The sequence below is a fragment of the Fundulus heteroclitus genome, chromosome 19 (assembly GCF_011125445.2).
Source record: "Fundulus heteroclitus isolate FHET01 chromosome 19, MU-UCD_Fhet_4.1, whole genome shotgun sequence".
Classification (NCBI taxonomy): domain Eukaryota; kingdom Metazoa; phylum Chordata; class Actinopteri; order Cyprinodontiformes; family Fundulidae; genus Fundulus; species Fundulus heteroclitus.
In genome coordinates, this window is record NC_046379.1 from 17196579 (window position 1) to 17213179 (window position 16601).

The following is a 16601-nucleotide window of genomic DNA, read 5'->3' on the forward strand; positions in this document are numbered from 1 at the left end:
GCTAAGGGTTAGAAGCTAGATTAACCTTTTTTTTTTTTTTTTTTTTTTTTTTTTTGACGACTTCACCTTTTAGGATGAAGTCCTTCTACACCAGAACAGACCAGATCAACGCCCTTAATCAAACCTGCAAAACCCTGATCAGTGTGTGCATGCCCTGCAGACAATTTACTCTAATTAAAAGTAAAGGAGATCACAACACGTCTAAGATTTACACCCTCTAGATGCAACTTTATTGGCAAAATCTTACACAAGTGGGGGGGGGGGGGTACATACTTTTCTCTCACAACTCATCTGGCTAATGTCTTGAAACAGCACACTGATCACCGGAGAGCCCTCATCTGAACACTTAACCCTTTTGTTGCAGATGCAGCACAAGTTCATGGTTTGAAGGCTTCGTCCTTGGCGAGTTCAAGGCCTTTCCATCTCCTTATGGAAACTTTGTATTTGTCTCCATCATTAGATTCACCTAAAACCCTCCTGAGGATGACTCTCATCAGAGTGACGGTGTTTGTATCGCTGTTCTCCGACACCACAAGGTCCAAGGTGTCCCCAGCTTTAACCTGACCAAACGAGAAAGTTACATTTTATACAAGAGCCCTGGGGGAGTTTGAAGACAACCTTATTTAACAGGAAGAGGCACGCACCGTTTTACTTTTCTTGATTAGTTTCTGTCCGTTTAGTCTGAGCTTGTTGCTGTAGAAGGCATCCTCGATTTTGCTGTTGTAAGAAGAAGAAAGTTAAGTCTCTCTTTAAGATGGTGCCATGGATAATTATTTGCCCGTTTCAGATTTCTTCCATTTCCTTCTTCAACTCAAAACCAATTTTTATATCAGTTCTTAATGTAAATCAAACTTCAAACCAACCTAGCCCCGATCTACTTTGCAAAATGGCTTCAATTCAACCATATTGAAAGGGTTTTGGAGCATCACCAGCCCGGTTAACACTTGGATTTAAGTACAACCTCTACAAAAAAAAAAAAGCACTTGCTGGTGTGCTTTGGCTCACTGTCCTGCTGTGTAAACTAAATGTGCTTCAGCTTAATGTAACAAACCGATGGCCGGACCGTCTGCCTCACGGTTTTCTAGGAAAGCAGAATTCATGGCGCCGTCAATTACGGCAAGACGTCAAGGTTACGCCTGATGTAGCTTGACACGCCTTTAAAAACTCTCATAAGTCCACAGAATATTTGTCATCAAGATTTTGTTTCTGTTTGGCATATGTGAGCTAAATAAAGACTATTTAAGCTTGCAGTGCTTCAGATGTTGTTCTGGGTTCTTTTGTAACCTCCTGGGTAACTCCTACACACTCTTAAGAGTAATTTTGGTTGGCAGGCACCTGATGGGAAGATCCATCACTGGTCAATGACATTGTTTCTTATCTACTGTTGAATTTCTATAAATTGATGTGTAGCATTTTGAGGTATTTTACCATACTTCATGTCGGACTGATTCCATTTGGGTGGCTTCTTGATCCTTCATTCAGGGTTCCTACAGCATAAGGCAAGTTAAATTCAAGACTTTTTAATGCAACTTGAAATAAAAAGTTAAGCCCAACTTCACGATAAACAAGAAAAACCTGGTTGCGACAACTTCACCCAAATGTTTATTTTAACATAAACCATTACTTTCTGGCCCAGTGGACATGTTTAACATTTAGAAAAACATTCCATATAGGAAGAAATTACAGATATATTTTTAACAACTACTGAACTTAATTCACAAACTTTGTTTGGTTCCCTACTAAAACAAACTATAAATCAGTTTTAAAAACCACAACATAACCAGCGCAGACTCTTTTTCGCAGCTATGATCCGGCCGCAACAGTTTTTATTGGTTCTGCTATCGGGACGGAACCAATAATGGTTACATTGAGCCGTTCGGTAAATCTAAAAAAAAATATAATTGTGTCAATTATTTTACTGTTTGGTAAGGATTACAAAAATAAAATCCTATTTATGACCTGTTAACAATTTTAAGACCTAAGAAAGACTGATTTAAGACATTTTAATGTTAATTAAGGCCTTAGTTTTATATTACAGAATTCAATGCCTTTTAAGACTTTTTAAGGATCCGCGGGAACCCTGTTCATTATCAGGCAGTAATCGGACGTGGGCGTGGCTAGAGAAACCGAGCTACTAAAATGTGAGAAATCGCAGTCAGTTCATGGGGCAGTTATATTTTCACATAAGGTCGGGTTGGTCTGAGATTTTTTTCCCACGCATTAAATAATATGAAAGTTTTTTTGTATTTACTCAGATTATCTTAAAATTAGTTTGATGATCTGAAACATTTAAGTGAGGAGAAAGGAAACAGAAAAAATCTGTAACGGGATGGGCGGTGTTTCAAAGCACCTTTAATCTCGGATATGTTTTTCAGATGTGCAAAATTAAGTGTAAATCCTACTTACTTGCGTGCTAAATCCAAACCAGCCTTTAAGATAACGTCATAGCGGAAAGACGGCACATATTTCTCCATGTCTTTATAGTCTTTAGGCAAATTAGGATCTACGTCTTCATAATCGCTCTCCTCGGGGTCATCTTCATCCTCCTCTTCCTCGGCTGTACGCGGAGGAGCTCTTCTCTTGCTTTTAAATCGCAGAGGGTGCAGAGACCAGGTCTTGACGGCGGGCCGGTGACCGCCAAGTGCAGGGAAAGTGGCGCAACCCCACAGCTGCCGGGTGTGAATGGTCCTCGGGCACCACTCAGTACTCCGTGGTCCATAACCAGCTGCTAGCAGGTGACGAGGGTTTAACTGGCCGAGCTGCTTCATAGCAAGTACCTGCAGCACCAGGCTTTGCATGCTAGCACCCAAACCTGTCACTGGAGAAATATGCACAATCAGAAAGATATTCACTATTTAAACTGCCTCGGTTAATGATCTTGTGCTAAACCCACTCCCTTTCCTCTACGAGCATTGATTTTAAAACACGTGTTTTTTTAGCCTCTTTGGCTCCCTGTCTGCACTATGATCATGTTTAAATGTTATTGCTTGTTTTAATGTTATGGAAGATTTTGTTTGAATTGTCAGGCTCCTAAAATTTAGCCAATCCATTAAGGTCTGCAAATCGTATGTTGTTGCACATTCTCAGGCCAAGGCTCATAAGACTGATATGCAATAGCTCTCTTAGCGCTCTGACCTAAACCAGCGGAGCAGCCTGCCTGGACCCTTTACAGCTGCACCGTATTGATCTTTTTAAAAAGTAGCTCCATAAAACATATGACTGACTAAAAACGTGTTGAGCGCGCATCTTTTGGCCGTTATTGCGCAACTTTTAGTTTAGTTATTGTTTTAATGTGGAGATGTTTTCTTTGTGCTGTGCTATTTTCCTTTGTTTACTTTAGTTGGCTCCTGCTTCCTCTATCGCTGTTTAGACCCATCACCATCAGGCATGTCACTACAGAACAAGCGAACAAACAAAGCTCCACTTCACAACTCACAGGACCTAAAAAGATGGGCCTTCAGTGGTGTCGTGGAGTCCATGTCTGGACGACTCAGTACTCTCCAAGGTGGGTGGTCATAATGTAATGCCTTATTGCAAACATTTGTTCTGGACTTGGGACTTCTGTGATGATCGATGGGGAGCTTGGAAGCATTGCTTTATCGCCATATAACCCGTTACCTCAGCAACCCAAACCTCATAAGTAAAAGACAATAGATAAATAGTTTTAATATTACTGATATTATTATCTAGTGCTGGCAGGAAGGTCGATAGGGTTGTGACCCTGCCTTTTATAACGTCATATTAAGTATTATTTACTTCAGGAAAGCCTTTAGAAGACCGTTGTTTTGTACTTTTAAGCGACATTAATAATTATTTTAAAATAATCAGCGACTAAACAGCTACATTTAGCATTCCTTCAAAATAAAAGCCCCGCACAGTTCCATCACGGTTTGTGTCACTCGTGTGAAATATATTTTCATAAATATGCACCAACCAATTCCGTATAACAGTTGCAACAATTATTTTTTGAACGGATAAAAGTTAGCAGCAAACAAAACTAACGCCGAGTGCAGACGCCTGTACTTAGACAATCGATTTATTTTGAAGTTTTACAGGAAGTGTCCTATTTGTTAGCGAGCTGTCAAAACAACAAACCTAAAATAACATGTTGTTGAGTTTTCTGACCCCGGCCAAATCCTTTGTAGTTTCTCCCCTCAAATCTATGCGTTTTATTTATGTATTTATACTCGGTCGCATGTTGAGTAAATTGCTTAGAGCGGAATCACGTACGGTTAGCTTAGCGCCTCTTTAGTCGAGGCGCTCGTAGATTACTCGTGCAACCCAACAGCTTTTACTATGAAAACATCAAACTGGCAGCATATTCATTAGTTTAAACTGATATTTTGAGGCACACACTCACCTAAGGAATAACCTTTCATTCTTCTGCACTTCGTCGACTTTTCTGAGCCTGCTCTCTGTTTGCAGACTGGCAGCAGCTGTACATTTACTGCCACCTATCGCTTGGACGGGGAATTGCGGCGTGAGTTATCACTGAGTTGACGCTGCAAACTAACAAAGCAATGCCGTTTTCTTACAGGAGCACAAAAATGTTTTTAAATGCTGTATGAATTAAAAATGGGGTTTAACAATAAGCCATTTGCGTTCTTCTTTCACTCTTTAGGTGGGATCTCTTATGTTTGCAAACACTCAGCAGTGGCATAAATGTCATATTTTAATTTATCAACGATCTATTTGAACAGTCATTTATCAATATGGAATATTACACAACAAGCTACAACAATAATTGTTAAAAGCAATAATTGGCTCCACAGCTATGAATTTACCACTGGCACCACTGGAGCTTTGTCTCCAACGGACCTTTTGTCTATTTTTGGATATTGGAAGTTTTGACTTCTGGGTACAAATGTAATGCACAAATAAACCACACCCTTTGACAAAAATATAGTGCCACTAGATAACAACTGTATTTTCTTCCTTTTGCCTATTAAAAATGAAATAAAAAAAGGTCAGAGTCCTGTTGTTATACTTCTTTGTGTGGTGATATTTGAAAACCTACTTTTTACTGAAATTGTACTTAAAGTTTAAGAAGCAATACCCTGATCAGTTTTTGTTCCTCAGTTCACAGTTTGGGTCTTATTCCAGTGCTTGAAAAAGCGGTGACACATCAGAATACCTTGTACAATAGTTTGAACTGATGTTTCTAAAAAAAAGTCTGCAGTTATTTATAAATGTCTCTGGAGCACGGCGGTGGCCCAGGATTAGAGCCCTCCACCCAACACAGTGTCCTCAACACAGGCATCACATGTTCGAATCCCGGCCTGTGAACCTTCGCTGCATGTCTTCCCTCTATCTCCGAACCCTGTTAACTGTCAAATAAAGGCCACTGGTGTCAAAAAATAAATAAAAAAATGAAATACTTTCCCAAAAAACTTCAGTTCTCTCATGTTGATCTTGACAGGGTTCCTCAGACCTTCCCATTGTTTTTGTCTGAGTATTTGTCAGTCCAGTGAATGCTGACAAGTAAAGTTTTTTTAAGCTGTCAAGATTACTAGCTGCAATCAAGTTTTAGGGTGATGCATGCAACCGTCACCATCTGGAAGGTATAAAAACGTCTTGGATTTAAAGTAATACTCACAGGTCTCAAATCTTCAATTAAAACACAAGCAACATTTGTACCCACACAACGGGAGAGTCCCGGACATTTATTGCAGTTTAAAAATTTTCCAGCATATTTCAAATTCCAATACACGTTTTCAAGAGTAATCTTATTAATGCCAATTTAAAATGTTTATTCAGTTTTGTTTTGTGTAAATAATTTACATTAACATTCAGTTCCACTACGGGTTATAATGTCTAATTGCATCATATGCATAATACTGGTGTTTACGTTATTGAAAAGTATGAAAAAAAAAAAAAAAGAAACAAATGTCATGTGCTAGAATGCATACAATATGTCTCTGTAAGATGCTTTACCAGGTCCATATTGTAAAATTTGTTGATTTTTGCAAGTCTTGATGTAAGTGCATTGACGTTTTTTGCATAAACAGTCTGTAAGACCCACTGCAGACTCCCAGAAGTCAAAGTCTCCTTTCGGCACCATGATAGTACATCTTTGTGTTCTCCTGTAACAGACTGTAAAATGAAGCATCATTCATTTATAGACCCACAATGGACATACAATTAATAATGCTGGTGGTTTACATTCATGTACGACTTATGGTTTTCACACAGTGTCTTAGCAGTGGGAGATCATGCAAAGTAAGACATGGCATTCATCTTGCTCAGATCTTTGCCCCTCACCGTGTTTACATTTGACGGTTCACCAGATCACATTCATCGCTTCAAAGGTTCTGAAGGTTCATGGTAAACCCGTCTTTTTTTTTTTTTTTTTTTTTTTTTGTCCACCTGATTGGTTTGTAGCACAAGTCAGCTTCGGTCGTGGCAGTAGGAAGCAGAAATAATATTTAAGACAAAAATATTCACACTGTGTAGCTTTTTTGTTTGTATACGGGTGATTCTGAAGGTACAGCAGAAGTCTTGTGTTATTGCATTTAGCTGCTCCAGAACAAACTTCCTCTTCAGTTCCTCCAATTCTACAATTACATTACATAACAAAAATGCTCGGTTTCAAATTTAGCACTAATTCCTCGAGCCAACTGTCCGGCATGGTGGTGAATGGGGTGATGATTTGGGGACCTTGAAGTCACTAAATCGTCAACAAGCATAGACGTATAGAAAGCTGCACTGGATCTACAAATCTTAATGAACTGAAGCAACATCGTGAAGGGGAGCTGACTAATTTTCCTTCAACAATAATATGAGAGGCTGATAAGGTCAGAGGCATCACTGCGGTAAAAAGCTCTGCAAACTCTTGGTCCAGGTTTCCTTTTTCCACACAGCTTTACCACACAGACCAGATCCGTTTTTTATGATGCCCTGACATGTAAAACACTAGAGCTGAAAGAGGGTGTGCTTTCCTTTTATACCACCGCTGGATCTCTCAGAAGCTGCTAGCACCAGCACCAGAAAACCATACGTAACTGTGATATCCTGTTGGTTTGGCTGGATCGGTCAGTGTGACGTGAATCGGAGCAGGTCTGTTCCGGTCTGCTGTCTGTGGATGTAAAAGGCTTTCTGGAGAACCGAGGACGTTGATGTGTAAAAATGAGTTATAGCACTTTACAAGAACGAGAAATGCTTTATCGATAACTTGTCCTGATGATTTTGGAGCTTTTCGTATTGATCGGCGTTCTCTGTGATGATTATTGATGTTCATCGTTACGCGTTGTCATTGTTATTGCTGGAATCACAAAGTCTGTTGAAATCTGCCCTCTCTTTTTTTTTTTTTCCCGTCCCATTATTTCTGGATCATCTGCTTCGATAAAACATCGTGAGGGAAACATGAGAGATAGCTCGACTGCCTTATGAGGTAACTGCAGCGTCAGGTTTCATACGCTGTGTTCGGATCTCCAACGGTATGGCGATGGTGTGCAACGTAACAGTCTTTGTCTCCTTGGTTTTCACTGGAAGCTGATCTGATTTTGTTTTTTCCTTCTTTCCTCTGGACCGGTGTGCAGCTCTTATTGCTTTGGCAGTTCACACAGTCAAAGCCCAGGCAGGTTGTTTCTAATATTAACGCCGTTTCTGGCTTGCTTGCCCTCTCTGTTTCTGGTATTGACGGTGAATGCATGCTACAGAGGCCCCGCTGTGTTTTTTTTTATTTTTTTTTAGAGGCCTCGCATTCACAAAGACGTCTCCAAGCAGGAGCCGTTTCTGTGGAAAGATCTGTGGTTGTGGCAGTTTTCGCTGCAGTGGACGATGAGCACGGGGTAGCACAGGGCGTCGTCGTAGCGCGGGGGCTCCTCCTCGTCCGTGGCCAGGCGCTCTGACAGGCAGCGGGTGTTTTCGCTGGGGCTCTCCTGGTCGTCCAGGCTGCCGCTCCTCCAGAAGCAGCTCCGCTGGGAGCCGTAACGGCGGGCCAGGGAGAAGCGGCTGCCGCTGAAAGGGATGCGGGAGCTGGCGCCGGTGCAGATGCTCAGGGCGCTCCTGGAGAACACGGAGGAGCAGCTGATGGCCCGGTGGCAGCGCTCGCAGTTCTGACGGACCCCGCCGAAAGTGTTCGGACGCTGCGCCAGATCCATCAGGCCGGCCTCTGAGTAACTGGGCACCAGCTGCTGGTTGGAGCGAATGTGCCACTCCAGCTCGGTGCTGTCGATGGTGTTGACGCGGGGGATGCGGCGCCAGTACGGCCGATCCTCACACGGCGTCGCGGGAAGGTAGTCCTGGCCGAAAAGCTTCTCCACGCGGTAGTGAACGTACGCAGTGCGGTACTCGGTGAAGACTCTGAGAGGCCAGGAGAAAGTGAGGAAGGATGCGAACCAGAAGACGTACTGGGACAGATACCAGGGGTGGTGCTCTGGGTCCGTCAGCACCATCACGTACTCCTTCAGGTCGATGTTTTTCAGGTGCATGCCCTCTCTGGCCTCCATGTAGTCGTCCAGGCCTTCGTTGTCGGTGAAAAACCTGGCTCTCTGCGTCAGGTACGAGTTCTCGGACTCTACGTTGGCGAAGCTGAAGCACTTGGTGAATCGCATCTTGGTGAGAGGAGACTTCTCCAGGCCCAGGAGCTGCTTGGAAACATCTTTGACCCCGCAGTGACCGTAGTCGAATTCGGCCTCGGCGACGTGGGTGTTGACGCGCTCGTGGTACACCTGGGTGCTGGTATAGGCGTCTCCGTTGCGATAGCGCGTTACCTGTCGGGTTCGCCGCACGTAGTGGTAGCTGATGGCCTTCCACCAGATGCAGGGCTTTGCTTGCTGCATCCTCTGGATGCGCTCGAAGATGCCCTCGACGTCCACCTTGTGCTGCAGCTCGTTCTTGACGTGGCAGTGCCAGCACTCCACCAGATACACCAGGTAGAGCATGCCCAACAGGGCGAGGGGGATGTAGATGTATCCGTCGGAGCAGGGGCTGTCGTGGTACATCATGGACTTTCCTTTGAAGGCGCTGTCAAAGGTGAGCCGGGTCACCTTGGTGACGTGGCACCAGACCATCGCCCCCATGCAGCCGTACATGAGGACGGACAGGAGGAGGCATTTCCAAAAACTCTCCCGACATAAGGACTTGCTCAGAGATTGCTTCAGGGGTCTTTGCTGTAACAAAAAACAATGAAACAGAAGCATAATTTATAACTAAAGACCAAAACTCCTACAACTTTGAACTGCTTTGCTACAAGGGAAACAAGCTAAGACATATTTCACATTTATGAAAGATTTGCACTTACTGGTCACTTGATTAGGTACGCCTGTTCAATTACTTGTGAACACGTAGCGAATCAGCTAACTACATGGTAGCAACCCAGCACATTTATAAATCTAGACCTGGTGACCGCGACTTGGTGAAGTTCAAACCAAGTATTCGAATAGGGAACAAAGGGGATTTCAGGGACTTTGAAGCCTTGCTGAAATACTCAGACCAGCCAGACAGACTGGTCTGAGTATTTCACAAATGGCTCAGTCATCAGGATTTCCATGCACAGCCACCTCCGGTTAAAAGAGAACGGTCCAAAAGGGAAATATATCCAGTGGGCAGCCGTTGTGTGGTTGAAAATGCCTTTTTTTATGTAAGACATTGGAGGAGAATGGACAGACCGCTTCTAGATAATAGAACGGCAACCGTATCTCAAATGACCATTATTATAAAAAAAAAAAAAAAAAGAGTTTTCCTGGTGCAATGAGTCTCAATTTCAGCTGCAATATTGAGGGGATAAGTCAGCATTTAACCTGAACAACATCAAAGCCTGGATCTGTCTTGCCTTCCATCAACGATTCAAGCTGCTGGTTGTGAAGAAATAGTATAGGGGATATTTACGAGGCACATTCTGGGCCCCTTAGGACCATGTGAGCACCATTTAAACATCAAGTTTGACCATGTATACCCCTTTATGATAACAGCACTCTCGTCTTTAATGGCTTCTTCCAACAGGATGTCAAAAAGGTAATCTCAAACTGGTTTCTTGAAGATGACTGAGTTCACTTTATTGCAATGGCCTCCACAGTCAAGGAATCGCAATCTAACAGATTACCTTGGGGATGTGGGGAAACAGGATTTTCACGTCATGGCTATACAGTTGACATCTGTAGAAACTGTGTGATGCTATTATGTCAATATGGGGGGGGGGGGGGGGGGGGGGGGGCGGGACTCTTTAAACTATGGGCTGCCACATGGCTCTGTGGTAGAACAGGCGCACTATGGAGGCCATGCATCTGTCCCGGGTTTGTCTCAAGGCCCCGGGCCATGTCATCCATGTTCGCGCTTCTCTCTCTTTCTCCGACCTCTTTCCTGTCAGGTTACTGTCAAATAAAGGCAACCACTTGCAAACTGTTTTAATTCCTGAGACATATTGTTGAAGCAATGCCAAAAAGAATTAAGGCAGATCCGAAGGCATCAGAAGAGGATAATAAGCTGTACCTAATAAAGTGACGCCTGAAGCTAATTGTTTTGATCAGGAGGGGACCCTCTGAAATACAGAGGATTTTAGTCTTTGCTTTCTGCGCAAACATCTAACAGCGACTGAGAAGAGAAGGGAAAAGCTTATGATCCAGTCCTTAAGGTGATGCTTAAACGTGGTTGGAAAGTTGTGAGCGCAAATCCAATAGTCCTGACTTCAACTCTTTTTGCTTGGCCCAATTGTCGACTTGACTTGTGTGGAGAAAAAAAGTGAACATTTTAACATGATCCTCAAATACTGAGGCGGTACTGGTGAAGACCCGACAGAGACTCCACTTCCTGAAGGTTCTCAGGACGAACAAACTGAATCAGAGGCTGCTGGTGACCCTCTACCATTACCACCAATGAATCCCCAATAAGTCATGGCATTTCAGCCTGGTACGCTGGGTGCTCAGCAGCCAATAGGAAGCCATCCTTAAAGATCCTTCCCACCCAGCGCATCACCTGTTTGCACTGATTCCATCAGGCAAACAGGTGACAAAATAAAAATAGAAAAATCAGACTAAAGAAGAGTTTTTAATCCTTGGGCCATTAGATACAGGAAAACTCATGGTCTGAAAGAACATTTAATTCCCCCTTTTGGAGATCATGTGCAATATTACATTTATTATTTATGTATGCACACAAACACACTTGCACATGAACTGTATGTACGATACTAAAAATATAGTTTTTCTCTTTCATCAATATTTTTGATCATTTATCCATTTTTCATAACTTTTCTTCTTTTTCTTAATTTCAGTGCAATGAGGGAGTGGCACCTGTAATTCCATTGTATCATGACAATAAAAGGTACTACTGCTACTTTAATTTCACATGTTAAATAGGAGCTATGACTGACATGGCCATAAAATGTATATCCTTGGATATCTAATATCTATTGAAATCTACTGTTTATTTGTATTGCTACAGGAAAACTCTTAACTGGAACCAACAAGAGAAAACACATAACCCATGTCTCAGCAGCTGTTTTCAGATCCTAGGGTTGAGTTTTAGGGCATGGTCACATTTTAGATCTGTTACATCTGAACTCTTCAGTTAAAGTTTTTTTTTTTTTATTCACCCAACAGAACAACATGGCAGACAATTCAAATTGAAGGCATTTTATTGGCTTTTACATATCAAAGAATATGTAAATTTGAGGGTTTTTTTTTTAAACATCCAGGGCGTTATAAAATAGACGTTTTGGCAGGAGTGTAAATTCCAGATGTATTTTGCTTTGAATTGTCTTTTTGTCCATTCAATTAATTATCTTGTTTCTCTGAGTTATTATAACACTTTTTATTTCATCCTTTGTTGTTTTTCTACGCGGTTTCTCGGAATGTATTTCAGTTGATATAGCTTTGCACTTCTTTTTAACCTGGTTTCAGTTTCCTAGGTAACATATTGTGTGTTTCTATCCCCCTTCTAACAGCCCTGGTGTAGTAAGATCACTCTGCTCAGCAGGTTTTAGGTGTGTCTCTGCTTTAACACCTGAAACAAACAAATGAATTACTCATCATCAAGTACGTATTGCAGCTTGCTGTCTTGCTCACGAGGGATGGAGCGGGAAATGAATAGAGGGATTGAGGCTGTTTCCTGCAGTAATGGAGGTGCTGCTCCAATCTGTCATGGTGAAAAAAAGGGGGCAGAGCTGAAAAGCATAGCCATCAATTTTCTGGTTTATCTACAGGTTCTGGATTAAAGAGGCTGAAATGAGCATCCTCTGTGGGGTGGCTGGGCTCTGCCTTAGAGATAAGGTAAGGAGCTTAGAGCAGCTGCTGTTCTTTTGCATCAAAAGGAGTCAGATGAGGTGGTTTGGAAATCTGTTCAGGATGTCTCATTGGGCCGTCCTTTTTCTGGAAGATCTCACAGAGAAGAGACGGCTGGGCAGGCCCAGAACTCATTCAAGGGATTATATGGCCCCTCAGGCCTGGATTGATGGATTGATGGATCATCATCAGTTCCTACAAAGTCCAGTAATTAATTAAAACCAGGTGTATTGTAGCAGGGAAACGCTTAAAACATTCAAAGCACAGAGTCCAGTTTGCTAAGTTTAATTTTATCGTTAGCAAATCTTTAAAAAAAAAAAAAGCACCAAGACCTTCTTGTAATCCTTAAAAGGGATCTTAAGCAATAGTTTTCCAGGCTTTCTCAACAATTTTTTATATTTACATTGCTTTTTTAAATATTTTTTTCCTGTACTTTAACATTTTCAATGATTGACTGATCCAAGTCTGTTACAAACACTTTATTCCCATTCATTTTATGTAATATTTATCTACCCCAAATACCAAAAAATGGATTGGGGCTCCAACGAGGTGCTTTCCAAAAAGCTTTTAGCTCAACTAGATTAACTAAAACAGTTGTGAATATATTATTATTCTCCATTTTATTAGGCTATAATGTTCAGATAATGTTTCACAAATAAGCATTTTTGGGCCCAAAAACATCTTATGTTCTCCGCCTCTTATCCAAACTGCACAATGCGCGGTCACAGTAAGTTCGAAAAATGGCTGAAAGAGCAGCCAAACTTTCTAAAAAAAAAAAACTGTAAAAACAATGAAAATATTGATCATAACCACTTCCAAAGATTAAAAGGTTTATTTCTCACATATTTGGTTTTGCTTCCATCACAAACTTCTGTTTTATCTACATTTTATGTGACAGACCAACACAAAATGCATGATTGTGAACTGGAAGAAAAACAAATTGTAGTTTTAATATTTGCTTTTTACGTTTTTTTTACAAATAAATATCTGAAAAGTGCTGTCTGCATATGTATTCAATGCCATTTACACTGACACTCAAAATGAAATTCATTTTAAAAGTAATTATATTCCACAGTCACCTAGAGTAATTTAACCTCAGCATATATGCAGTTGTTCTAGGAAGGCCTCAGATGTTTGTTGGAGAGCATCAGATATCAAGCAGCATCATGAAGTCCAAGGAACCCAGCAGACAGGTCAGGGATAAGTAGGTTTGGGTCATTAAACAACATCACAGCTTTATCTATCATCTGACAATGGAAAGTATGGACTAACTGCAAATTGCTGACCAATACAGACAGGCCGGGCGCGGAGACCAGCTGCAGAGATCCACAACTAAGTCTGCAGGACAACTATTAGTGATGCACTGCACACGAGACATGGTGGTGGGTGCATCATGCTGTGGGGATACTTTATTTCAGCAGAGCAAGGCTAGCTAGTCCGAGTTGACGGAAAGATGAATGTGATCTAGAAGCCACATAAGACTTGACGCTGGGCTGGAGGTTCACCTTCCAGCAGGACAACAACACTAAACACAACCTGAGCTGCAGTTTTATGGTTTAAATCAAAGCATATTCTTGCGTTAGAATGACCCAGTCAAAGTCTTGACCTAGATCCAATTGAGAATCTGCTGCAAGAGCTAAATATATATTTGTATGCAGACTCTCCATCTAATCCTACTGAGCTTGAACTGTTTTGAAAAATTAGAAAAAGATGGCAAACATATGTCTTAGATGTAAAAGTTGGTGAAGTCCTATTACAGGTTTTGCAGGGCAATGGGATGGTTTGTTTTAATCACATAAAATCTCAGTGAAATACATTGAGGTTTGAGGCTGTGTCATGATGAAATGGGGGGAAAAGTTGAATGGGTTGTGATAATATGCTTGGGTTTCCATCAACATCTGCAGCTTGCAGCTTTGAGCATACTAAATGACAAGGTTATTCTCCTTGTAGATTTTACATTCTTTACACGTCAGGATGTGGCGCTGCCGTCTCATACTGTTATTTTTCTGAAACCGCAGGCCTCCTGCAGCAGAGAAAGGTAACAGGCAGGTAAGGATGCTGCACCTGAATACCTGATCGTTTTCACTGAGAGACAGCAAGCTGGTGTAATGAAGAAATCTCCACGATCTGCAGCATGCACGCTTTGCATATGTGCGTTAAAACCCCAAAAACAAAACAGACTCTCACCTCCTCCCTGGTGTCCTCCTCGTAGACGGTGGTGGTGCTGCTTTCACTGGCCGCCGCAGCCGAGGCTGGTGGAGACATGGTGACTGACAACAATGCGAGGCGTGGAGTGGAGTGGGACCGAGGAGGGATCTCTAGACCATTTATCTGCCCGGGCAGCGGCTTTCATCCCACCCGCGACCATCTGGGGACGTTTCCGTGGGGAGCAGCGTTCCTGCGGAGGCTCGGAGGAAGAGGAGGCGGTGTTCCCGCGGCATCCTGCCGGCGCCCTGCCTCGGTCGTCAGTGCCGCAGTGACATGATGGGAGATGATGCCGGATTAGCTGGTCGTCATTACGAACGGATGGTGCCCTGCCCCACGGGGGGCCCGCTCTGGATCCACCGTGCAGCGGGGAGACGGGGCGTGGTGGGTCCGCCGTGCGCGGTGCTGGCTGCCCGACTGAGGCAGGTGGGATGTTGTTGCGTAAAGCCGCGACTTAAAGGGAAAGTCCAACCTCATGCACGGTCCCGTTTATTATTACAGGTGCATCTCAATTAAAGAAATACATTTATTGCGAAAAATGTATTTCAGCAATTCAATTAAAAAGTAAAATTCACTTAAGTAGATTATAGAGGTTGAAGTTATGGTATCACGCAATTCATTTTTGCAGCTCTTTTTTTTTCCTTTCTTTCTTTTTTTTTTTTTTTTTTTTTTTTTTTGGCAACGTACAGTCAATATTCTGTAAATTATTATTATTAATTAGAATATCTGTCCCAATGAGGCTCATTTGTCAGATTCAAAGTCTGTCGTGGCTTTCTTTAGGCTTCTTAGACAACTTTATTTGTCATTCACAGAACGAAATTTCGTTTGCATACAGCTTGAAAATGTCAGTGAATTGCAGTAGATTTCAGAATAAAGTAAATTACAGGATAAAATTACAGGATATAGTGCAACAGTGATTTCACAGTACTGCATTTCTGACCCAAAATGCAGAGAAACTCTCAGGAGAAAACCAGGACTCAGATAAATTATACTTATTCTCTCCAACGAGTAACAATAAATAAGTGAGATCTGGACTGCTGCGTCTTCGTGGGAGATCAGGAGCTCTGGACACAGATGAGAGAATGAGACAGGATGGAGTTAAACGAGACAACAGGCAGCCGTCTTTATTTGAGGTGAGTTGGTTGTCCGCTTAAAAAAAAAACAGGACAAAAAACCCGGCGAATATGAGAAATTCGTAGGAAAGCTCAGCTGGATATCGAGGTGAGAGACAAGAACAATTACAAGTACTTCTAGGCATGCTAGAAGTACCATATGTTGAAGCTCACCTGCAGCTGATATGTCCTGCCCGGCAGCAAGCCTCCAGGAGCGCCCTCTGGTGGACAAACCTGTACTGAGCAGAAGTAACCAGGCCCACAAGCCCCTTTGGAAAATAACAACCTTTCAGCGAGCGAGTATATAAACATACTTTTCATTAAGCACACATTTCTGTATTAAAACACATTTTTAATCGGTTGAATGTAATATTCTAATCTTAAAAGTTTTGTTTTCATTAGATGAAAGTAAAGCATTATCATTGTTAGTAGAAACAACAGCTTTAAAAAAAACCTATTTGTGAATAATTGATGGGGTTACTGAAACATATTTAGTTTTTGATACTATTCGAAATTTTTGAATATGTCTGTACCTACAAAAAAAACAATACATTACATAACAGACACAATAAAGATCAGCAGCGATCAGAAAGCTACTGCAGTCTGTCCATAAGGTGTCTTCCAGTGCTATGGGGTGATTTATTTGAACAATGTGGTAATGAATGAATAAGAATAACAATAGGAACTTTTTCAGTCTGTTGGGTTTTGGGTTTAACTAGATGGGAGTGCAGGGAAAAATACAACGTGTCTGTGGTTTAGTGGAGTCTATTGCAATGGAGCTGACTTTCTTCTGGAGTCTGCAGGTGTAAATGTCAGTCAGAGAGGGCGGCTGGTATCCAGTAACTTGTTCTGCTGACCTCACCACCCTCTGCAGGTTCTTCCTGTTCTCCTGAGAGCAGAGGAGAACCGTGCAGCGATGCACCAGGACGCTCTCTGTCACTGACCTGTGGAAGTTTGTGAGAAGTTGGTGAGGGAGGGGAAGGTGCTTTAACTTCCTGAGCAAATTAAGTCATTGTTGGGCTTACCTGGTGAGCTCCAGGTGAGGTCAGCAGAGATGTGGAAA

The 16601-nt window shown here is 42.2% G+C and overlaps 2 protein-coding genes across 2 annotated transcripts; both read right to left on the bottom strand.

Annotated features, from left to right (window-relative positions):
* Window positions 1-202: 202 nt before the first annotated feature.
* On the bottom strand, window positions 203-4459 carry mtres1 (mitochondrial transcription rescue factor 1). Its single transcript, XM_012861523.3, has 4 exons — window positions 4361-4459; window positions 2407-2818; window positions 645-717; window positions 203-560 (listed from the first exon to the last, which is right to left on the bottom strand). Exons 1-4 carry the CDS (start codon window positions 4377-4379, stop codon window positions 378-380), a joined length of 687 nt encoding a protein of 228 aa, XP_012716977.1. The 5' UTR covers window positions 4380-4459; the 3' UTR covers window positions 203-377.
* A 1863-nt stretch (window positions 4460-6322) lies between these two features.
* On the bottom strand, window positions 6323-15047 carry tmem151bb (transmembrane protein 151Bb). Its single transcript, XM_012861555.3, has 2 exons — window positions 14409-15047; window positions 6323-9113 (listed from the first exon to the last, which is right to left on the bottom strand). Exons 1-2 carry the CDS (start codon window positions 14484-14486, stop codon window positions 7704-7706), a joined length of 1488 nt encoding a protein of 495 aa, XP_012717009.1. The 5' UTR covers window positions 14487-15047; the 3' UTR covers window positions 6323-7703.
* Between the last annotated feature and the right edge of the window lie 1554 nt (window positions 15048-16601).